The 22259-nt window shown below is 50.2% G+C and overlaps 3 protein-coding genes across 3 annotated transcripts; 1 reads left to right on the forward strand and 2 right to left on the reverse strand.

Annotated features, from left to right (window-relative positions):
* Positions 1 to 325: 325 nt before the first annotated feature.
* CTDNEP1 (CTD nuclear envelope phosphatase 1) lies at positions 326 to 6168 on the reverse strand. Its single transcript, XM_043903641.1, has 8 exons — positions 6036 to 6168; positions 3145 to 3211; positions 2932 to 3050; positions 2649 to 2720; positions 2111 to 2227; positions 1771 to 1882; positions 1274 to 1358; positions 326 to 976 (listed from the first exon to the last, which is right to left on the reverse strand). Exons 1-8 carry the CDS (start codon positions 6135 to 6137, stop codon positions 916 to 918), a joined length of 735 nt encoding a protein of 244 aa, XP_043759576.1. The 5' UTR covers positions 6138 to 6168; the 3' UTR covers positions 326 to 915.
* A 1169-nt stretch (positions 6169 to 7337) lies between these two features.
* ELP5 (elongator acetyltransferase complex subunit 5) lies at positions 7338 to 13096 on the forward strand. Its single transcript, XM_043903639.1, has 8 exons — positions 7338 to 7436; positions 7593 to 7653; positions 7738 to 7818; positions 9873 to 10093; positions 11136 to 11317; positions 11732 to 11827; positions 11973 to 12073; positions 12712 to 13096. The coding sequence occupies exons 1-8, from the start codon at positions 7391 to 7393 to the stop codon at positions 12824 to 12826; spliced, it is 903 nt and encodes a 300-aa protein (XP_043759574.1). The 5' UTR covers positions 7338 to 7390; the 3' UTR covers positions 12827 to 13096.
* A 123-nt stretch (positions 13097 to 13219) lies between these two features.
* CLDN7 (claudin 7) lies at positions 13220 to 15478 on the reverse strand. Its single transcript, XM_043903642.1, has 4 exons — positions 14866 to 15478; positions 13890 to 14054; positions 13685 to 13769; positions 13220 to 13598 (listed from the first exon to the last, which is right to left on the reverse strand). Exons 1-4 carry the CDS (start codon positions 15086 to 15088, stop codon positions 13436 to 13438), a joined length of 636 nt encoding a protein of 211 aa, XP_043759577.1. The 5' UTR covers positions 15089 to 15478; the 3' UTR covers positions 13220 to 13435.
* Positions 15479 to 22259: the final 6781 nt, after the last annotated feature.

Here is a 22259-nt window from a genome sequence, read left to right on the forward strand (position 1 = left end):
TCGAAGGAAGCGTCTGCTTAGCTAGTACATGCCAGTCTTCCAGATGAAGCCCGGCCTTTCTTGTCGTCGAGGTTTCTACTCTTTTAATACTTCGACCTACGGCACTGAAGCTCAGGTTCTCTCAGGACACACAGCTATCCCTTCACTCCCCGCCAGGGTGCCCATCCTGTCACTAAGACCGTTCCTGCCAGGGAGAACCAACACTCCCCTTTCCCCTACCCTTAGGGTCTACAACAGGCTTTTCTCTCTGCCTAGTGGACAGGGTGGATGTGAACAAAAACCCCGCCCTCATTCCCCCAAACCCCAGAGAAGGACCTAGGGCAGCTTTGGTTTCAAAGTTATAATGCATGGTTTAAAAGAGAAGAAAGGAAAAAAAAGAGAAAGCTGGTTACAGATCTGAGGGAATCTAGGAGGAAGGGCAAATAGAGGGAAAGTAAGGGAGGGGACAAGTTTGGGGAAAGTCCAGTGGCCCAAAATCCCAGTTTCCCACCCACAGCCCAGCCCTTGGAGTGAAGAATTAGATCAGTTTTGTACAAGAGTTTTTAAAAAATCAAATCACAACAAAGCTGGCTTGGCTTCTCTTTTGAGCCTCCCGGATTACCGAATGTCTCTCTCACTCTGGCCAGTCGTGTCTCTCCACCAGACACTGTTGCGGCTCTCCTAGGTCTCCGCTTATGTCCCAGTCTGGGGTTTCCAGGAGTGCGAACACGAAGTTAAGAGTGAGGCTGCTTCAGAATCTGGCCCTTGTGTCCATCCAGACTCCGTAGGGAGTGCAAGGCTCCCAGGGCAGAGAGGGGTGGGAGGGGCAGACCCTGCCCAGGCAGTCCTCACCGTTGGACAGGGCATCAGACGGCATCCCGAGGGCTCACCCTCCCCTTCCCCCCCACCCCAATTCAGGTGGAGGGGGAGCAGCTGTCACCAGAGCCTATGTTGGTGAAGGTTTCGGCTCAGCACAGAACGAACATCAGCGGTGAACCTGAGACGACAATAACTTGCATTGGTAGAGTCCTCATGGGGACAGCCTCCTTACACTAGTGTAAAGCAGCCTCACTGAAAACATGGGACAGAAAGGACCACCATTTTCTCTTGAGACTGAGGTTCAGTTTGCCCAAAACCCAATGGCTAAAGGTGAGGAGTTTTCTTAAGACCTAGGTTCAAAAATTATATTCTTAGGGAAAAGAGATAAGGAAGTAAAACGGGACAAACTTTTATTCCTTCTTGGGATCCCCTACCGCTCTTCTCCTCAGAAATCTAAGTGTCTAGCTTCCCTTACCTGAGGGCATCCAGCATTGGAAGCAGGTTGAGAAGGGCGGTATCACTGGGATCACTGAACCAGGATTTGATGGGGATGGCATTGTCTAGGGTGGGTGAAAAGGCACATGAGAATAAAGGGTTCAAGAGAGAAAGGGTGTTTTCCCTTTTATTTGGGGGTGGTTAACTTTAAAATACATAACCTCCCTCGCAAACCCAATGACCTAAGTAAAACCTTCTGTATTTATCTTCCAAAACAAAATTAAATTTTAATCACCATATCTCATACTAGGGTAAGGCTTCTAGTCAAACTTCCGCCTTGTGTCTTACCTAAAGCAAATTTTATATGAAAAATCTGATTTATGAAACAGAAATGGGGGGCAGGGAACACTCTTATATGAAAGAGAAACAGCTTGCATCCTGACCTACTGTAAACCAGGGAATCCCAGCCCCATGCATTCAAAATACCTCCTTAGAACCACTTTCTTGTCCTGCCAGACTCACTGCCTTCTCCCTTACCTGGATGGCTCCTGTAAGCCCCTGGGGAGTTATCCAGAATCACAATGCTGGAGAGGTCACTGTGGACCACAGAGAGGTCCTTGATGTAGCTGCCCAATTCCAAAGTGCAGTGCTGGAAGGCAGGGTGGGCTGGGCATCAAAAGGAGACTCGCCCTCTGTGATTGCTCCCCCAATCCCAACAATGCCCACAAGCAGCCAGTTCCCACAAAAGGGGATTATGTAGTACCCCCACACGCAGCCTTAGAAGGTCCCATTCCTGGGCAGTTGCCTCAAACTGAAGTCCCTCCCTGATGGCCTGCCTCCCCAGCCTCATTCTTAGACTTAGATTCTAGTCCCCTACCTGTCTGTAGTATCTCCTCTTGAGAATGCTTCTGCTATTATCCAGTTTATCTGCCACAGCAGAGCCATAAATCTCCATGCTTGCTGTGAACACCACCAACTCGTACCACTGGCTCACCTGAAATAGATTGGAGAAGAGGAAGCTGTCAGAAGAGGTGATTGTTCATTTGGACATATAGTTCCCTTTTACTAAGACTCCAGTGTAGACCTTCAGGCTTTTCAGCAACATTGAATGTCTCTGAGGACACAAAATTTTGAAACTGTCCTCAGACTCCCAAGTTTTAGGCATCATACCCCCTTAAGATTCAGAGATGCAAGAACAAGAGAGCAGGAAAGCCACGAAAAAATAGAATTGCATCAGCACAATAAATGAACCCTAACCATGGAAAGCCATTCTCTGACCATCCAACAACCTCCCCTCTCCAAAACTGCCCCTGCCCATTTCTCCTGATTCCTTAATTCCTCCAAATCCTCTACATTCTCAGAGCCCTAAAACCATTCCTTCATCCCAGAACTGCCTTCAGCTTCTGCAAACTCACCACTTCCAAGAAGAAATCCACATGGGGCCTCTTATGTACAAAAAACCGGACAGGATGTTTGTCTATTACCACCTGCGGAGGAACATACCAGGGCTGGGAGAAATCCTAAGCACCTCCACCCAGGCCTCAAGGACACCCCCTACCCTCCCACTGCTTGCTCCCCTTTTTCAGGCTGCCCCCAGGGCCCAAGGACAGGGCCAGGGACGAGATACTCTGGGATTGGGAAAGAATCTGAGCAGAATTACAGACACAATTTATTCCATCACTTCCCACTCCCACACACCTTGAGAATGAAGTCAGGAGGCGTTCCAGGCCGGACTGTGGGCCTTAGGACCCCATCATGATGGGAGTGAATAAGTGTCTCATCCAGATCCAGCACCAGGATCTTCCTCTTCACCTGGCCTGAACCACAAGGGGAAGGGGTAACACCAACCTACCTCCAGCCAAGACCTTGAACCCGACCTCACCTAGGGTTCCTCCCAGCCAGCATACTCACTTAGCCGATTCCGGGACACAGGAGATAAGGGAAGGATGTCATATCGAACAGTTTGGTACTGAATTACCTAGGAATAGCAAGAGAGAGGGTTAAACCCTGGACAAGGAAATCTTCCCCACTAACAACAGGAAGCACATGTTGAACATTTACTAAAACTTGAAGTGAAAGTCACTCAGTTGCATCCAATTCTTTGCGACCCCATGGGTATAGTCCACGAAATTCTCTAGGCCAGAACACTGGAGTGGATAACCTTTCCTTTCTCCAGGGGATCTTCCCAACCCAGGGATCAAACCCAGGTCTCCTGTGTTGCAGGCGGATTCTTTATCAGCTGAGCCACAAGGGAAGCCCCTATAAATTGGGCATGGTATCATTTAGGATTACTTACGTAATCCTCAAAACAACCCTAATAATAATTATAACAATAATATCACCCATGTTTTAAGGATGAAGAAACCAAGGCTGAGAGAAGTTAAATAACCTAAGACCACACAGCTAGGAATTAGTGGTCTGCCCCTCCAGTAAGAATGAAGACCATCAAAGCATGGATGTTGTCTTGATCATGGCTGTATTCCTAGAACACTATTGCAAGGGTGGTCACTCCACACTAGAATCAATGAAATGGTGGAGCCATGATTGTACCCCTGCAGTCTGACCCAAGAACCTGTCCGGTTATCCACGATATTATCCTGCTATATGGAAATGCATGGCCCTGCCCACCTCCACCTCAAGAATCCTTTGTGACAACTCCCATCACCTCCTGTTGGGAGCTGAGCACCTCAGAATCCTTAGCGGACAGAGGGTAGGTGTCAGGAGGGGAGGTCCTTGGGTCACTAAGGGGAACAGAGAATGAGGGAATCCAGGGGTTGTCAGGTCAGCTAAGTTCCTCTGGCTGGGGGCCACCAGGCCTATTTTAACCAGCCACCTGTCCATTTCTGTCTCTACTAGCCAAGTCACAAGCTGCAGAGAGCCTCAGCCTTCTGAACAGCCTCCTTATCCTGGTACCCAGGGCAAGGCAGAGAACACCGGAAAGCCCCACTCACTAGGCAGACTGATAGAGCACCAAGAAGGTCAGAGTGAAGGGCTGTGAGTGCGAGGTGAGGAAGGGACAAGGATGTCACCAGCCTGGCCTTACAGCTTCTCCGCCTCTCTAGAGACTCCTGTTTCCAACACTCAGGTCTCTCGCATGCAGAGCTTGGTGATTCCCTCCTCTGCCCTTTTCTTCTAGGCACAGTCCATCCCTAGGCTCCAAGCCTCACCAGAACCAGGCTCCCCACTTGCAAACCAAAGGGCCCTCTCCCCCTAATCCCAAGGCATCTGCCCTTCTTTTCTCGCAGGGCTGCAGATGAGGGCCGCGACAGCTCGGGTGTCCTGTTCTGCTATCTCGGGTTGCACATGCTGAGCATGTAGGGAATGCTCTAAGCATCTGCCAGAAAGGGGGCAGGCAGGGGGTGGGGGGGGGGGGGGGGGGGGGGCGGGTAGAAACCAGACTGGAAGGAAGGAAGGAAGGGAAGACAAAAGACTGGGAGGTCAGGGGACCTGTCTCTAGATGGGCTGGTTGGTGCACATCTCTGCACCCAGAAAACCATTTTCTCCCCTAAAAGAAGGGGAAGCAAGGGGGATGCTCTCTGCAAGGCCAGGAAGAGAGGACAGCACCTAACATGGAAGGAAAACCCCAGGAGCTAGCCACATACGCATCTCAGCATCTCTGACCTCAGATTCTTCTTAGTTCCTAACCCTTGTCTTGGGGAAACAGTCCTGCCTACAACCATGACCACCCAGAAACAATCCTCACCCTAAATCAAAAAGTGAAAGTAGACTGATAAAGGAGACACTGAAGCCAAGGCCAGGCCCATTCCACCACTACCACTCAGGGTTGTCTGGAAATTCTTTGACCTAGGCAGCCCCTACCACATTTTATTTCTTCCAGTTTTATTGAGTTATGCCAGAGCACAGACTGGAGATTCTCGACACCCCAACTCCCTGAGTCCTCCCCAGCCTCCTTCAGTGGATTCTCCCCCATGGGGGTGAGAACACACAGCACATTTATTAAATTATGTTAGCCTAAGGAGCTTTGACCTTGGAGAAAAGCTATGGGGGAGGGAACCCAGAGATACACTCCCCACAGTATCCCTCACAACACTGGGGTCTCCTGGAAAAACAAGCATGCCCTCAGATTGAAGTCTTTACAATTGACAAGCACCGTCTTCTGATGAGAACACTCAAACTTTAATGTGCTCCCTTCTGCAAATAAAGATGACTATCATAAACGCATTTTTATGCGTTTTTCAATCCCAGAGTCATGATAAGCCTAAATATTCACACTTACACTATGAACTGGGTTTTGAGGACCTTTTGGTTAGAGTTTCCTTAATCTGAACCGCAGGGGCTTCTCCTGCATACCCAGGGCTTTTCCTAAGTTCCCACTCTTGTTTGTCACATACGCTCTCCCACCCACCCCCACCCTTGGCACAGGAGCCGGTATATTCCTTGTATTAAGACCAAACACACACGGAGACTCCAAATAATAGGAGGGTCTTTGACTAGCCCACACCGATGGATCTGCTGCCATCAAACAGGTGTCCCCCGCCTCTCGGTTTCTTTAGCAACAACTCCAGCTTTCTTAAAGAGCGCCCCACCCACCACCCTGGCCCCCAAGAATTACCAAATCCTTTTACCGTCTAGCCCCCCTCCACCATCTCGGTTCTACCGCAAGGGTCTTCCTTTTTCCCATCCCACCTCATGCCCAGCTACGGGTGTTCTAATTCTCTAGCGGTAGAAGCTGCCGCCAGGACTCGGTTGCTAGGCCCAAACAGAGGCCCGACACTTTCCGAAAACCCTTGAGCACCGCTGACAGAGGTCCCCACCACCACCAGCGCCCACCCAAGGCTCACCGTGCGGATCTGCCTCCGCAAAAGGTAAATGAAGAAGCTCCAGAGCTTGGCGGCGAAGGCCACGAACGTACGCAGCCCCAGCAGACACTGCGTCCGCATCATCCCGATGACCCCGGCACCGCCGGCCCCGGGGCCCCCGCGGCCCAGCTCCGCCAGCCCCCCGGGGGCAGCCCCCCGCCACCGGGAGGGGGAACGGGGGCCCCGAGTGGCAGAAGAGGCTGCAGAGAGGAGCACGGAGCGGGCGGCTCACAAAGCCACCCACGACGAGGGAAAAGCCCAGCGGAACGGGGAGCTGGGGGACAGGCGTGGGCAGCCCGCGGGGGCCCACATGGGCGGGGAGTGGCACCGACGGCTTCGCCGAGGTTGCGGGCCGAGATAGGTCGGGCTACAGTGGGGTCCTCCGAGACCAGGAGGGAAGGGGATGGAGAGTTGGGGGAGGGGGCTATGGGGGAGGGGGCTAGGGAGAAGGGAGGGAGGGAGAAGGAAGGGGGAGGGGAAGGGGGGGAAGCGGAGGGTGGCCCGCTGCGCAGGCGCGCTAGGGGGCTGCCCGCGGGAAAGGGGCGGGCGGGGGCAGCGGCGCGCGAAGGGCCGAGGAGGCGGTGGCGTACGGGCCGGGTGAGCCAAGGATCCAGGAAGAAGGGGAGGGGGAGCCGAAGGACGCGGATGGCTGGACCAGAGCGGCCTCCCCCTCCCCGAGGTCGGGGGCGCCTCAACCGCTGGGGAGCGGGGCTGCAGCCTCTGCAGCTGGATTTCCCACTCTGACAGGCGCCATTTTACCGCCCAAAGGGCTCCCTCCTCCTTTCTTCCCCCCTCCTCTTCCCCTCTGACACTACTTCCGGTGGTGACGTGTATTCGCTTCACCTGGACTAAAGTTCCCCCTACTCGGTCTATGGGGGTGGGAATAAGGAAAGTGGGGCGTGCTCCGAACAAGTCCCCAATATTGCGCATGCGCGGGGGGGCGATGGGTGGGCGGAGCCTGGAGCACAGCAGGCCCGCCTTGAATTGCTTGGGCTGAGCGGAGTGACGTCACTTTTCCCCGAGGCGCAGACCGTCGGAAGGGCTCGCGCGACCACCTCCCCCTCTCACGGACAACTGCCCCAACGGCTCTTTCCGCCCCGATCACGGTAAAATTGTAGAGAGGGGCGTCGTCCCTACGTGTGTGTACCACCAGTCAGGAGGCACTATTCCCTGTTCGCCTTTCTGGGATAGTGAACCTAATCACTTCTCCAGGCTATACCAGGTCTCAGTGGTGGGAGGGATCGCGGATGTCTCGCCCCTTTCACGTGGAGGGGGCGGGGCAATGGACAGTGACGCCATCAGAGGGCGTCCGAAGAGGGACGGGACGCATTTTGGGGATGTTGGAGTCGCTGTTGGCTCTTGATGGCCTGGTGCTGCTTCGGGGTGAGGGTCGAAGGCACAGGGGCTCTGGAACACGGCTCAAGAGGCGGAAGTGGAGGCGAGGGGCTATAGGTCACAAGCCAGGGGTGGAGGTCTCGACTACTTCGTGAATACGAAAACCTCAGTGTTCTCAAGCTGTTTGTCATTCGCTCTTTCCAGACTCCGTGGAGTGGGAGGGGCGTAGTCTCTTGAAGGCGCTCGTCAAGAAATCGGCGTTGCGGTGAGTATCCCGCAGGGTCTTGCCGTTTCATCCAATAAGGGAGCCTGGGTCCCACTCTGACAGTCCCCCTCATCTCTGCCTCAGTGGGGAGCAAGTCCACGTCCTGGGCTGTGAAGTCAGCGAAGAAGAGTTTCGTGAAGGTTTTGACTCCAGTATCAACAGCCGGTAAGTACAAATTGGAAGAAATTTAATTGAATTTGGGACTAATGTTGCTGAGAAATTTCCCTTCCAGCAACAGAGAAAAAACCTGTTATGTACTAATGTGAAAGTGTCAGTTGCCCAGTCGTTTCCGACTGTTTGCTACCCCGTGGACTGTAGCCCAGGCTACAGTCTGGGTATGGGATTTCCCAGGCAAGAATACTGGAGTGCGTTGCCATTCACTTTTCCAGAGGATCTTCCCCACCCAGGGATCGAACCCAGGTCTCCTGCTTTCAGGCCAGTTCTTTACCATCTGAGCCACCAGAGAAGCTTAAAGCCTAGTCGACAATTAATTGAATGGAAATGGGTCTTTCAAAGGAGGTAGGAATTAGTAAGTGGAATGATGAAGAGTAGTATATGGAGAATCCAAAACAGGGACTACAGAAGATGAAAGGGATAGCATAGTAAAAGGCCAACAGTACAGGCTAGCATTAGAGACTGCCCTGGAGAATAAGAATAAACATGTTCTGCCTTTTGAGTTAATCAGTCTAGTGATCAGCGTACATCAACACTAACTGCAAGCTACATAGGGATTTGTCCTACAAGCAGAAGGAACAATTTATGCATAATTAGGGAGATATGGAAGCCATCCGGTTTCCCTGGTGGCTCAGTAGTAAAGAATCTGCCTACTGTCCAGGAGATGCGGCAGAAGCCGCCAGTCCAATCCCTCCGTCAGAAGATCCCCTGGAGAAGGAAATGGCAGCCCACTGTAGTCTTCTTGCCTGGAAATCCCATGGACAGAGGAGCATGGTGGACTTCAGTCCATGGAGTCACAAAAGAGTAGGACACGACTTAGTGACTAAACAACAACATGGAAGCCATACCTGTTTGTGGGAGATGGAGGAGCTTCCTGAGGTCAGACAACGAGCAGTATCTGATAATAGTGAAACGTCTTACAGAGCATGAAAAGGAAAACTTGAAAGGAGAGTGATAACATCATACCTGTTAGAAAGACTCCACACTGTGGAGAATGGGTTGCAGGGTGGGGGGGAGCCTGGACTTAGGGAGACCAAGTGAGGAGGGTTTTGCAAAAATGCAGGTTCTCTCAGATGTAGAAGTGCTGGTTAAGGGCTAGTTGTGAACTAGGAACTGTGCTTGGTTAGAGCAGTGATTGAAGTAGAATTTGTATTCCAATGAAATCTCAGAGAATAATGGTAGGAGACAGAGGCCTGGCTTAAGGCAGGGTGGACAGTTTGGGACAAATGTAAAAGGATGTTAGCAGGTACATCTTCCAGGACTTACAGACTGATGTGGGGCAGAGGAAAGCACCCAGATCAGGAGGTCCCTGAACCCATGGCTGGTTAAGAAAAATTATTTCCTGGTCTGTGTAGTTAGCTGGATAACGGTAGTTTACATCTGCCCAAATTTTGTATCAGTTGTTAGAGTAGACGTGATGCTGTAAAGATGACAGTCACAAGAGAGGCAGAAGATACAAAGGAGGTGTCTGGGAACAAGTTCTGCCACTGTGAAGCTTTCCCAGGATTTCTAGTCCATGCCAGTTTCTTTACCTGAATTGTTATTTTATCTGTAGTTAGTATGACAGGACTTGCTGCTTGACCTTCTCTAAGCTGTTCTACAGGCAGGAACCATGTCTCAGGTCTTCTCCTTCCTCTTTATCCATTCAGAGAATGATACATTTTAGGCACCACTCAGGAAATATTTGATAATGATGATAGTTAACATTTATTAAGTGTTTAGTACTTGTCAAGCACTGTGCTAAATGTCAGGAGGTTGGTATTCCTGTCTTATAAGTGAAGAAACTGAGTCTTAGATGAAATAATGTATCAGGTGACCTTGGGCAAGTAGAACCAAGCTTGGAGCTCAGGTCTGTTTGACACCAAAGTCTGTGCTGTCAGTCACTATATTCTACTTCTCAGTTTTTAAAAAAAAAACACCTTTTCACTGATGTTTAAAATATTAGTGAAAATCAAGGAAACAGAACCACAAAGATCAGAAGCCAAAGTTGGAGATGGCAGGGGCAGGGGAGTAGTATAATCATGCCTTTTATTTTCCCTTTACAGATTGGTTTACCATGATCTCTTTAGAGACCCTCTCAGCTGGTCAAAACCTGGGAAAGCCCTTCCTGGCGGGCCCCTGGAAGCCTTGAGGGCCCTGGACAAGAGGACAGGTTCTGGCCCTGCCACCATTGCTCTTGATTCCCTCAGCTGGTTGCTGCATCACCTTCCCTGCCCCACACTCTGCCAGACCCTGCATGCGCTGAGCCGTCAGGACTCCTGCCCTGGTGAGGCTTCTTGTTTCTTCCCCTCATACATTCCCCCTGCCAACCATGTGCCCCTCTCCACCCTAACAAGAAACATATCAGGGATCTCCAGTTGAGCCTTCTTCCATCACTTTTATCTTTATTCTATTTCTTGGTTGCTTCATAATGCTATCAATCACTCTTTTTTTCTTTTCCAAGTTTTTTTTTTTTTCTGTCACTCATTCATTCATTCAACAAATGTTAGGTATATACATACGCTCTGTTGGGTCCTTGCCTTCCAGGAGCTCAAAGTCCCATAAAGGGTACAGACTAGTAAACAAGCAATTTACTGGATAGTCTGATAAGGATTGTGATGATAAAGGGACATGCACAGAGTACCTTAAGGAAGGCTTGAAGATCAAAGGGTCAGCCAGACCAGTTTGTCCAGCTGATAGCTCTGGGACTAGCCCTAAAGTACAGTGGGTCCTAGGATGGGCTTTAGTCAGATACCCAGCTCGGTACACAGCTGTTTGGTCTGACAGTGCTTCAGTTTCCTCTGGAGGATGGAGTTTATATAGTATTAGGATGAACCACTTGGAACTGCTGTTTTTATAGGTCAGATATGATCAGATGTTAGCAATTTCATACAGTTCAACCTAAAAATGCAAGTCTTTAGTGCCTGACACTAAATGCAGCTAAAAAGAAAGATGGGAGGGGATCTAAGGCACCGACTGGGATTTTTGGCAAGTTCCAGACATTGCAGGTAGTTCAGTGTACAAGAGCTGAGACTGAAAGCAAGTAGAGAACAAACATTGAAAGTGTGAGTTCCTTCCTGGAGGCCTTGGGGCGCTCCTGAGGATTGAGGTCAGTGCAGTGCCTTGATTCGATATACGCTGGAATAAGAATGTGTATTAAGGTGAGGCCTGAAAGAAGTCAGAGCAGGGTGGTGAAACTAACCGAGGTCAGTCAGGATCTGGCCAGAGTTCTGAGATGTGGGCCTTTTTTTTCCTCTTCACTGTTTGATCCCAAGCATCCCTGGAATGCTCCCTACTGCCCTTCGTGCACATTTCTTGTCCCTCTGCAGGTGATAGCCCCCCACGTGAGCAAGTGCGTGTGCTGGGCCTGCTGCATGAAGAGCTTCACGGCCCAGGCCCTTTGGGAGCATTGAGCAGCCTTGCTCAGACCGAGGTAACCCTGAGCGGTACGATGGGCCAGGCATCGGCTCACATCCTCTATCAGAGGCCAAGACAGCGCCCCACCCACCAGGTCAGGAGAAACAGGGGACTGAATGTTGGGGTCAGACAGAGAGGGAGAGCAGTAAAACAGATGATGTGATGGAGCACTTCCCTGGGCCCTCATCCTTGTAGCATTTCCCCCATTTTATCTCCTCTATGTGAGAGGCCTTGTGAGGTAGATTGTTTTATTATCCCCATTTTATAGCCTGGAAAGCTCAAATCCTATAAGCTTAACCAGCAAAAGACACTACCTTCCAGGAAATGGAAAAGGAGAAAAAGCCAAAAGTGGTCCCTGTGGAGAGGTTTGGAGGGCTGAGAGGTGGAATGCAAGAGCCGGAAGAAGGCAGTCACATAGGTGGCTAGGAGCTGGAGTGGCAGGTCCTGGTTCTCTGGTTTGTTCAGTAAGAGAAAAAACTTTCTTAACCCTCTTCTTACTTCTCTCCAGACTCAGTGGTTCTCCATCCTTCCTGACTTCAGCTTGGAGCTCCAAGCAGAGCCGCCACTGGAATCCCGGCCCCGCTCAGATCCTCATACTCCCTCGGTACCTAAGACAGCCAGGGCAGGAACAAGGGGATGGAATTTGGGGTCTGGAAAAAGGAGAGGGGGATAAAAACTGCAGACATTGGGGGCGTGGGGTCAGGGATTCCAGGGATGGCGCAGAGCAGCAGCTTCTTCTGTACCTGCAGGTGGACCCCACTACTCATTTGACTTTTAACCTTCATCTGTCCAAGGAGGAGAGAGAAGCCAAAGATAGCCTGACTCTGCCCTTCCAGTTCAGCTCGGAAAAGTAAGGTTGGGGCCTCAGTGCCCAAGCCCTGAGTTGAGCCCAACATTGGGCCTAAGAGGTGGGGCGACAGCAGGTTGTTGATTAACTTTTTCAACTTTATAGGGGCTGAAGTCCACCTCCAGAATCAAGTCTGGGGAGTGGCTCTCTACCCACCCAAACTCCAGCAATGTCAAAGGAAGGACCTTGATGTCTCTTTTCTCTCCATTAGAGCCTTGGGTCCCAACTCCACTGATGTCCCCAAAGTAATCTGGGCCTGGGCTGAGCCAGACCAGACCCCAGGGAAGTGGCCCTATCTCCAGGTAGCAGCACTGGGAGGGCAGAAAGCTAGATGGTATGCCAGAGGCAGGTTAATAAGGGCTTAGTAGACACCTGTTGTTCTGTGCCCAGCATGTGGGCGGGTGAAGCAAGACTACACAGTATCCTTGCCCTCAAGCTGCTAAGAACTTAGGGTGTTACAAGAGCTGTCTACGAGTATCCATCCCTGTACCAGTTGGTGCTACACAAGGTCGGACAAAGGGATTTAGACCAAGAAGACATGGAAGCCAGAGAGGGAGTGACTGTCACACAGAAAGAGGGTGTCCAGACGTGACCCTTTACCCACCCTCCCCAGCACCAATTCTCCCCTTATCTCTCCTCAGACAGCAGGCTCTACTGCGCCCTGGGCTGGGCCAGGCTACCAGCCACATCTTCTATGAGCCAGATGCTTATGATGACCTGGATCAAGAAGACCCAGACGATGATCTAGATGTTTGACTGTCTAGGAGATTTGACTAGACTGCAGTTGGAGGGGAAGAGGAAGACTGGGGGCCCGTAACCGTCCTTCAGTTGTGTGTGTTGGCCTTAACCTTTCTCTGTTCCATCTTTGTTTCTTGTTTCCATGGAGGCCCTGCCCTGTGACCCATGAGCCAGGGAACAGCTCCAGTGAGAAGAAAGTGGGCTGGAGGCATAAGAGAAAGTGACAGATAAGAACACCACCTCCCCCCAAGCCTAATAAAATCTTTTATTTTTTTATTAAAAGCAAAAGTTCTTTGGTTGCTGTTTAAGCAAGACTCGCAAGTAGACAGGACTGGAGGCTGGGAGTGGATGAGGGAAGCCCAGCCCCTGAGTCGTTGCAGATGCCATGAAGGAGATGGGAAAAAAGCCTACTTTCCAAAACATATTTTTATTACTGTACAAAAAGCACACCCTCCCTTTTTTGTCCCCCCCACCCAACCCCCCCCCAGGAAACTGTACATGGTGTGCTGGGCTAGAGTGACCGAAGGCTTCTGCTTGGCACCCTGCCCACAGGCTGAGCTCTCTGCCCCAGGTCCTTTCATAAGGAGGCGCCTGTAGGCTGCCAGGTTGGGGCAGGGGCATCCCAGCTCACACATACTCCTTGGCAGAGTTGGGCTTAGGATAGGAGCGAGGCGCACGGTATCCAGCTTTGCTCTCACTCCCAGGACAGGAGCAAGAGAGCAGCGCACCTCCCAGGAGGACCAGAGCAGACCCTGCCCAGCCAATGAAGATGGCAGGACCAAACTCATACCTGTGGAGAGAAGGGATTGGGGTCACGAACCCTGGTCTGCCTCTCCCAACCCCAGACCCCTTAGGAGGTAGGGCTCTCATACTTACTTAACATTCATGGGGACCAAGGGGTTATAGAAATCTGAGACAATCTGATGGCCGTACCAGGAGCAAGCTATCAAGGCAGCAAGACCTGGAGAAAAAACGAGGATTCAGATACTGTGAGCCACCCGCCAAACCCACACTGTGTCCACACTTATCCCTTCAGGATGGTTAAGAGAGTCCTTGGCCCCACCTTGGACCTGTGGCTCACCTGCCAAGATGAAAATGATGCCTCCCGTCATGGCTATCCGGGCCTTCTTCACTTTGTCATCTCCCCCACAGTTTGTACACTTCATGCCCATCGTGGCCACGAATGTGGCCAGGAAGCCCAGCACCAAGGACACCACCATTAGGGCTCTAGTGGCCTGCATGGCCGCTGCGGAAAAGGGGTAAGAATGCCATCCTTGATGGAAATGACGGGGCGGCCCTTGGACCCCTTCAGACCCCGAGTCCCAGGCCGGAGCCGGCGGATCCCGCCCTCTCCGGACTCCGTGGCCTTCCCGCTCTGCCCCGCCCTCTCGGCTCTAGGATCCGCCCGGGGCGCCAGGGTTTCGATGAAACTGCCCCCGCGGAGGGGGAAGGGTGAAAGGGGACGTCGAAGGAAAACAGAGGTGGTGACCTGAGCCCCGGTAGCGGTGGCTGCAGCCCCGGTGCCACCCGCAGTCCCGGCTCTCGTCTCAGCTCTGACCCCACTATCGAGGCCACGGTTTGTGGCCTCGGCTAATCGGCCGATAAGATTAGAAGCCGCAAGCGGCGGCCCAGGGGGCAGACAGGAGGCGCGGCTCCTCGGCCGCCCTCGGTTCGGCCCCGCGGCCCCCAACCCACCCCGGAGGCCTCCAGCCCGCGCCGCCTTTTGTCCGAGAAAAGGGCGGGAGATGGCTGAGACCTTGGCCTCGTCGGGGAAGGGGGAGGGGAAGGCCGCGCCCTAGGACTCAGCTTCCCGGGAGCGGCTTGGGCCGCGGGTCGCTGGCCGCTCGGCCTCGAGACGAGGCCCGTCCGTGGGCGAAAAGGGGCTCAGCCGGGCCCGCGCACGTGCAGTCCCAGGACCTCGGCCCTACCGCTTCCTCCTCTCCAGCCGCTCTCCGGGGCAACGCAGCGCGTCCGGCCGTGGGGCCTCGAGCCCGGCCCCTCACCCACCCCGCGACCTCACCTCTGGAGCATCCGCCCCGTCGGTCCCGTGGTCTTACCCGACAGGGCGAGCACCGAGTCGTACATTTTGCAGCTCATCATGCCGGTGCTCTGCGTGACGCAGTCCATCCACAGCCCCTTGTACATGGCCTGGGCGGTGATGATATTGTCGCCCGCGTACGAGCTCATCTGCCACTGCGGGATGGCGGTGCACGCCACCAGGCCCACCCAGCCCAGCAGAGCCATGGAAAAGCCCAGCAGCTGCAGGCCCGAATTGGCCATTTCCGCCCTCAGAATAGACGGGGGGCGCCGGGCGGACGAGTTTTTAAGTCACCCAAAGAGGCAAAAAAGAAGTTGGTCGACTGCTTGCAAATCTGGTCTCCGGAGTAAACACAAACCGACCCCTCCGGCAAGGCGAGAGTCTCACGGCAGAGGGAACAGGACTGGTGACCGACAAAAGCGATCCGCGAAGGCCTGGCGGTTCCCTCGGGCGCTCGGCGACTTTTCCCAAACAAAAGGTGGAGGGGCCGTACGGGCGCGGCCCCCGGGTGCTGGAAGTCCCCAGAGTATCCTGGGCTGTCGGCCCGAGGCTGCTGGGCGAACTAGAGGTCGCTCAGCGGTGAGCGGGCAGGTGCGGGCGGACAGGTGCCGCGCACCTGAGTATAAGTAGGGCGTCGGGGGCGCGCCCCCGCGGGCACCGGGAGCGCGAGGCGGGGAGGGACCGAGGGGCGGCCGAGGGTGACATGACGTCACCGAAGGGACACTCACCTGAGCCGGAAGTCCTTGCCCCCACCCCTCCTGGCTCAGGTGAGGAGGAAGAAACCTGAGCCCCAGCGTCACGCCTCTTCACTTGCTGGGCTCGGACCGCTGGAGGGGGTAGGTGGAGTCTTCTCTGGAGTCCCGAGTTCTGAGGAAGCCCCTCGGACTGGAGGTCCCTCGGGCGGAAGGACGTCCCTTCCCCGCTCCCGGACAGGTGCGCCAGGAACGCGGCGGAGCCTGAGCGGGAGAGATGCCCCAGGCTAGCCCTGGCTCCGCCTCCCCACCCCCACCCCCCGCAGGGACTCTCGGCTTCTACTCCGTGCGCCCGCTCTTTATCCCGCCCTACTTTCGCCCCCACCCTCTGTTCTACTCTTTTTCTCTTCAGTCTTCTTTCCTCGCCGACCCCACCTTCCGGGGACTCCTCAGAACTGCCCACTTCAGCTGCCTAATTGGAGTCTCCACCGCCAGAGCCACCGCCTAGCGCCCCTCACCGCTGTCGTCTCCACCAGACACCTGGCTTCCAGGCGCGGTGCCCCAGCACCCATCTCCTCCGCCCCCTATTCCGATCTTGGCTGGACGTGACTTAATGGCGGGGGCCCTTGGCACCCCCTGCCCCGCAGTTACTGTCCCATCCCGCCTCAAGGGTCCTTGCCGCAGAAGGAAGAAACCAGCGAAGGGAGGGAGCGGGGTAGGGCCTGGGTCAGAGTCTTGGCCACACCCACCATTCTCTTCGCTTCGAGTTTTTCCAGCCGGTCCTCCACCTTTCCCTCTTCCTCCTCCCCCAGCCCTGCACTGGTTTCTCACCCTCATCGGGAGCCTGGACCTGCCTGTCTGTGTGCCCTCTCCCGCCCTCTCACCGTGCCGTCCTCCAGAACATCTGGCTCTAATGTGGCCTTTGAGTCAGTTCTCAGACCCCCACCTTACCCTCAGGTTTCTTCTGTCACTCAACCTGAGTTCTGCCCCATCCCACCAAGCATCCCCCACTTACCCATTCCTCCCTCATCTGTTATCATCTCCCCTTCCTGTCCTTTCCGCTTCCTATTTTACTCCTCATCTTTTAGTCTACCTGTGTACCCTGTCTCCAGACCCCTTGGAGCCCAGCATCACCCAGTAGCCTTTCTTTGCATCTACCCGAGAGCACATCCCTGCTCTATCATGGTCGTTTCCTTTCAGTCTTTCCTTCTCCAACCTGACAACTCTCAGGCTCACACACCTTTCTTACTCTGTCTCTCTCGTTTCATTTTTTAACCTCAAGTCTCTCGTATTTCCCATCTTTGCTCCTTCTCAAACATTTCTGTCTTTCTTTTATTCAATAAAAATATTAATGGCCCTTCACAGTCGTCTAATTAACCTGTTTTTCTGTAAAATGCAGACTTTAAGGAACTCTTTATTATTCATTTTAATTTTTCTACCTTTGATTAATGGTGAGTTTTGTATTTTTTTAAGGTAACTTCCAGCTCTGAAAATCCACATTTCTCGTTAGTTAAATATATCCAGCTCCTCTCCAAGCTCAGTGAGACCATCTCAGACCAAGCCACCATCACCTCTTGCCTGGACACTGCAACCGCCTCCAAACCAATCTCTCTACTTCCCTGTTTGTCCTTCTAAAATCTGTTTTCCAGAAACAAGTTTTTTGTTTTTTTTTTTTAATAAACTTTTAGCTTATCACTTCTTGTTTAAAATCCTTAAAAATTCCAACGGCATTCTTTGGCTCCTATTGCTCCACTGGATTTGCAAATAAATGTTACACTATGGTTTATGAGACTCCATGTGTCAGCCACACTTCCTGAACTATACTGTGTTCCTTCTCACCAAAGTGCCTCTGTGCTCTGTTCTCTATGCCTGGCTGCTCTTCTCATCTACCCCCACCCAACCTTCCTTCTACCCAGCTAACCGACTCATCCTTAGCTATCAACTCAAATATGACTTCTCCTGGAAGGCCTGGCCTGAGCACCCCACCCTGGACTGAGTCAGATCACCTTGCTGAATGCTGTCACTGCTACCTGTATTTTACTTTCAAGGTTCTTATCATGACTGGAAGCTATTCACTTTGTGTGATTCTTTACTCAACGTCAGTCTCCCCACTATACTATAAATTCTAAGAGATGTGTCTGGATTTTATCCCCAATAAATAGTGGATGAATAAATGACTAAATTGCAAATTAACATGATTTTCATCTACTGATTTGATATTTTCTGAGTCCCTGTATAATGTACCAAGCACCATGCTTGACACTGGGGCCACAGCTGTAAACAAGAGGACACTGCAGACTTCCTGGTGGGCCAGTGGTTAAGATTCAGTGTTTCCACTGCAGGGGGCACAGGTTCAATCCCTGGTCGGGGAAGTTCTGCATGGCATTCTATGGGGTCAAAAAGAAAAAGAGGACGCTTCATTCAGGTAACTTAGATTCTAGAGGGAGGAAGCAGGCAATAAAGACATAAAATGGTGCATGTTTTCAAGGCAATAAAATAGGGTAATGTGATGAGGTTGGGTCCATTCCAGAGTAAGGTCAGGGAGACCTACCTAGGAAGGGACTGTTAAATAATGAGCCACCCAGGAAGAACCATATTATAGGCATAGGGAACAGCAAGTGCTACAACCATGTTTCTCTGGTCCCTTTGAGACTTGTATTAACTTAAAGCAGGATTGCTCCACCTCAGCACTATTGTGTTTGGGGCCAGATAATTCTTTGTTATGGGATGGTTCTGTGCATCATAGGATATTTAACAGCAGCCTGGACTTCCACTGATTTGATGCCAGTATCCTCTCCCACACCCCAGTGTGACAATCAAAAATGTCTCCAGAATAAACAAGGTCCTATTGTATAGCACAGGAAACCATATTCAATATCCTGTCATAAACCATAATGGAAAAGTATATATATATATATATATAATCACTGCTGTACAGCAGAAATTAACACAACATTGTAAATCAACTATGCCTCAATAAATAAATTAAAAAAAAAAAAAAGAAATCATTGTCTCCAAAGATCACCAGATGTACCAGTGATGAGATGAGCAAAATTGGTCCCAGCCTAGAACCACTGATTTAAAGTATCACCAGTCAGCATCACTGTGAGTTTTTGCTCTAGAAACCTTCAAGTAAAGAGTTGTGTGTGAGGAGAAAGTAGATGGATGGTTGGAATTAGCCAGGGTTGGGATTTTGCTAAAAAGAGAAAAAAGGGGGAGTTCCCTGGTAGCCTAGTGGTTTGGATTCCAGGCTTTCACTACTGTGGCCTGGGTGCAACCCCTGGTCAAGGAACTGAGAATCTTAAAAGCCAAGCAGTGTTGCCAAAAGAAAGAAAGAAAGAAAGAGACAGAGAATAGAGAAGGTATTTTAATTTGCTCGAGGGTGATTATGTGCTAGATCATTGCTATAAATTGGGTATTAACGAGAGCAAACATAAAAAGGAGTCAGTGGATAGTGAAATACTGATCCAGTCAATGGTTTTGAGGTCTCCGTAAAGTGAGAGAAGTGGGGATACATGAATGGATGATCTAGAAGCCTAGGAGGTGATCATCAGAGGTGGCAGGGTTGAATTCACGAAATTGGAAGAGGGTGTTTTTGGAGATAACAAAGCCACGGGTAGGGGCCTGAAGGTGGACTGAAGAGACAGATGGTTGAAGATGAGACTGAGGGCTGAGAGGACATGAGTAAATGGAGTACCCTGGTAGGTTTTGAAGTCAACAACAATGATGATGAGAACATAGGCATAAAGAAGACGACAATGAGCTTGATCAATACTACAAGGAAGAGAAAGAAATACATTGTGCAAAGATTGAAAGGGTCAAAATAAAACTGATTTGCAAATGATATAATCACCTACTAGAAAATCAGATAAAAGCAACAGAGAATCTGTCAGAACTATCCACGGTGTTCAGCAAGTTTACTGTACACAAGATCCACCCACAAAGAGAGTCACTAGTATTTTACTATACCAGCAATAACTAATTAGAAAATATAATTTTTAAAATAACACTCAATTTTCAAACACTGGCAAAAATTATAGAACATCTTGGAACTAACCAAGTATTCATAAGACCTCAATGGAAGAAAAATTTTAACTCTACTAGGTCCATCTAGTCAAAGTTATGGTTTTTCCAGTAGTCATGTATGGATGTGAGAGTTGGACTATAAAGAAAGCTGAGCACCAAAGAGCTGATGCTTTTGAACTGTGGTGCTGGAGAAGACTCTTGAGAGTCCTTTGGACTACAAGGAGATCAAACCAGTCCATCCTAAAGGAAATCAGTCCTAAACATTCATTGGAAGGACTGATGCTGAAGCTGAAGCTCCAATACTTTGGCCACCCGATGTGAAGGACTGACTCATTGGAAAAGACTCTGATGCTGGGAAAGATTGAAGTCAGGAGGAGAAGGGGACGACAGAGGATGAGATGGTTGGATGGTGTCACCAACATGATAGACATGAGTTTGAGTAAGCTCCAAGAGTTGGTGATGGACAGGTAAGCCTGGCGTGCTGCACTCCATGAGGTCAAAAATAGTTGGACATGACTGAATGACTGCACTGAACTGAAAGAATATAGAAGATGAATGAATACAGAAATAGTCCATGCTCTTAAATGGGATGACTTAACATTATAAAGATATCAGTTGTCCCCAGAATAACATACAATTTGATATATTACCCAAAAAAATTAAATTGGTGTTTTTTTTAAGATATTAATAAGTTTACCTTCAAATTTTTTGAAGTAATTAAAACACATACACACAAATAGTTAGGTCTTCACTGAGAAGTAAGAGTAACAAGAGGGGTCTTGCTCTTCCAGAAATTTAAACTTGCTACAAAGCATTCAGCAACAATAACCGTATAGTATTAGTGCAAGAACAGAGATACACCAATGGAACAGAATACCAGAGACAGAGGTACTTATATATATATCAGAAGTGCGTGCTGTATGCTAAGTCATTTAAGTTGTGTCCAACCCTTTTCGATCCTGTGGACTGCAGCCCACCAGGCTCCTCTGTCCATGGAATTCTCCAGGCAAGAATTGCAGGGAATTCTCCAGGCAATTCTCTCTGCCATTTCCTTCTCCAGGGGATCTTCCCAACCCAGAGATCGAACCTGCGTCTCTTATGTTTCCTGCATTGGCAGGCGGGTTCTTTACCATTACTGCCACCTGGGAAGCCCGGACCAGAAGTGGACATGTGGCAAATGTGGCAGCAATATGAGAAAAATATATTGGATCCCTAACACCCCAAACAAGGATGAACTCTAGACGGATTAAAAAGGCCTAAACATGGAGAAGAAAATGGCAACCCACTCCAGGATTCTTGCCTGGAAAAGTCCATGGACAGAGGAGCCTGGCAGGCTGCAGTCCGTTGGGTTACATGACTGAGCACGAACGTGTGAGGAGGGTAGAGGGAGATGGGTTGGTAGCAATAAACTGGTAGAAATAAAAAAGAGAAAAAGACCTAAATGTGGGGACTTCCCTGGTGGTCCACTGGTTAAGACTCTGTGATCCCAATGCAGGAGGTGCAGGTTCGATCCCTGGTCAGGCAACTAAGATCCCAGCTGCCATGGTACAACCAACCAACCAAACAAAAATGTAAATCTAAAAACTGTAAAGTTATTAGAAGAAAAGGTAAGTTTTGATGCAAAAATGGAAAAGAACAAATGCAAAATTTCAAAATCACAAATCCTAAGGGGAAAATTGGTCATTTTGATGATACCAAATTTAAAGATTTCTGCTAAATGAAGTACCAAAGAAAAATTAACAGGCAGATGATAGAACAAGAGAAAATATTTGCAATATCCAAATATGACAAAGAACTAATATTATTTGTTTAAATGTCTTGCCAATCAACAGTAAAAATATTCCAAGAGAAAAATGGGCAAAGAATATGTAGAGGGGATTTGCCAAAAAATAGAAAGCCAAAATGCTAACAAGAGTTTAAAGGGATGCTCCAAGACATAAGTAATCAGAGAAAACTGAAGTACAATATCACCTTTCACCTACTGAACTGACAAAAATTGACAAACAAATTCTCATTTATGTAAAGTCTCATATAGCCCATTCTGATGGATCCTCTGGAGAAGGGAATAGCTACCCACTCCAGTATTCTCGCCTGGAGAATTCCATGGACTATATAGTCCATGGGGTCGCAAAGAGCTGGACGCGACTGAGCAATTTTCACTCACTTCATAGTCCAATTCTGGATTTTAAAAGACTGGCCATCTGAAGTGCTGGTGTGTGGAGGAACTGGAACTTTTAGATATTGTGGGTGGGCATGTAAAGTGGGACAACCACTTTAGAAAACAATTTGGCCAATTCATAAAAAGTCACACACTACTGTCTGTTGCTAAAGTTTCCCAAAGATGCAAGAAAAACAGTGTCCTGGCACTTGTTGTCTGTCTGACAGTGGCAGCCCAGATTGAATGGCGGAATACAGGTACAGATGGTTTGCAACTTAGAAATGACCCTGTGAGCAGTAAAACCTGATTTACTAAAAAAAAAAAAAAAAAAGAAGAAGAAGTTACACACACACACACCTATCATATAACCCACCCATCCTACTCTTAGGTATTTTCCAAGAGAAATGAAAGTACATGTCTATATGAAGACTTGTACGTAAATGTTCGTGGCAGCTTTATTTGTAACAGCCCCAAACTGGAAATAATGCAAATATCCACCAACAGATTATGGACAGTCTAACTGATTACTATTGATAA

The sequence above is a fragment of the Cervus elaphus genome, chromosome 5, assembly GCF_910594005.1.
Source record: "Cervus elaphus chromosome 5, mCerEla1.1, whole genome shotgun sequence".
In the NCBI taxonomy this organism is placed as follows: Eukaryota; Metazoa; Chordata; class Mammalia; order Artiodactyla; family Cervidae; genus Cervus; species Cervus elaphus.

Bases quoted from the DNA above. Each gene is read 5' to 3' on its own strand.
- CTDNEP1 (XM_043903641.1), bottom strand. From the start codon at position 6,137: ATGATGCGGACGCAGTGTCTGCTGGGGCTGCGTACGTTCGTGGCCTTC. The intron at 2,721-2,931 runs GTGTGTGGGAGT...GTTCCTCCGCAG, and splicing joins CTCCTGACTTCATTCTCAAG to GTGGTAATAGACAAACATCC. The intron at 977-1,273 runs GTAAGGGAAGCT...TTGTCGTCTCAG, and splicing joins CCAATGCTGGATGCCCTCAG to GTTCACCGCTGATGTTCGTT.
- ELP5 (XM_043903639.1), top strand. From the start codon at position 7,391: ATGTTGGAGTCGCTGTTGGCTCTTGATGGCCTGGTGCTGCTTCGGG. The intron at 7,437-7,592 runs GTGAGGGTCGAA...CGCTCTTTCCAG, and splicing joins TGGCCTGGTGCTGCTTCGGG to ACTCCGTGGAGTGGGAGGGG. The intron at 7,654-7,737 runs GTGAGTATCCCG...TCTCTGCCTCAG, and splicing joins GTCAAGAAATCGGCGTTGCG to TGGGGAGCAAGTCCACGTCC.
- CLDN7 (XM_043903642.1), bottom strand. From the start codon at position 15,088: ATGGCCAATTCGGGCCTGCAGCTGCTGGGCTTTTCCATGGCTCTGCTG. The intron at 13,770-13,889 runs GTGAGCCACAGG...TTTTTTCTCCAG, and splicing joins CATCATTTTCATCTTGGCAG to GTCTTGCTGCCTTGATAGCT. The intron at 13,599-13,684 runs GTAAGTATGAGA...TTCTCTCCACAG, and splicing joins TTGGTCCCCATGAATGTTAA to GTATGAGTTTGGTCCTGCCA.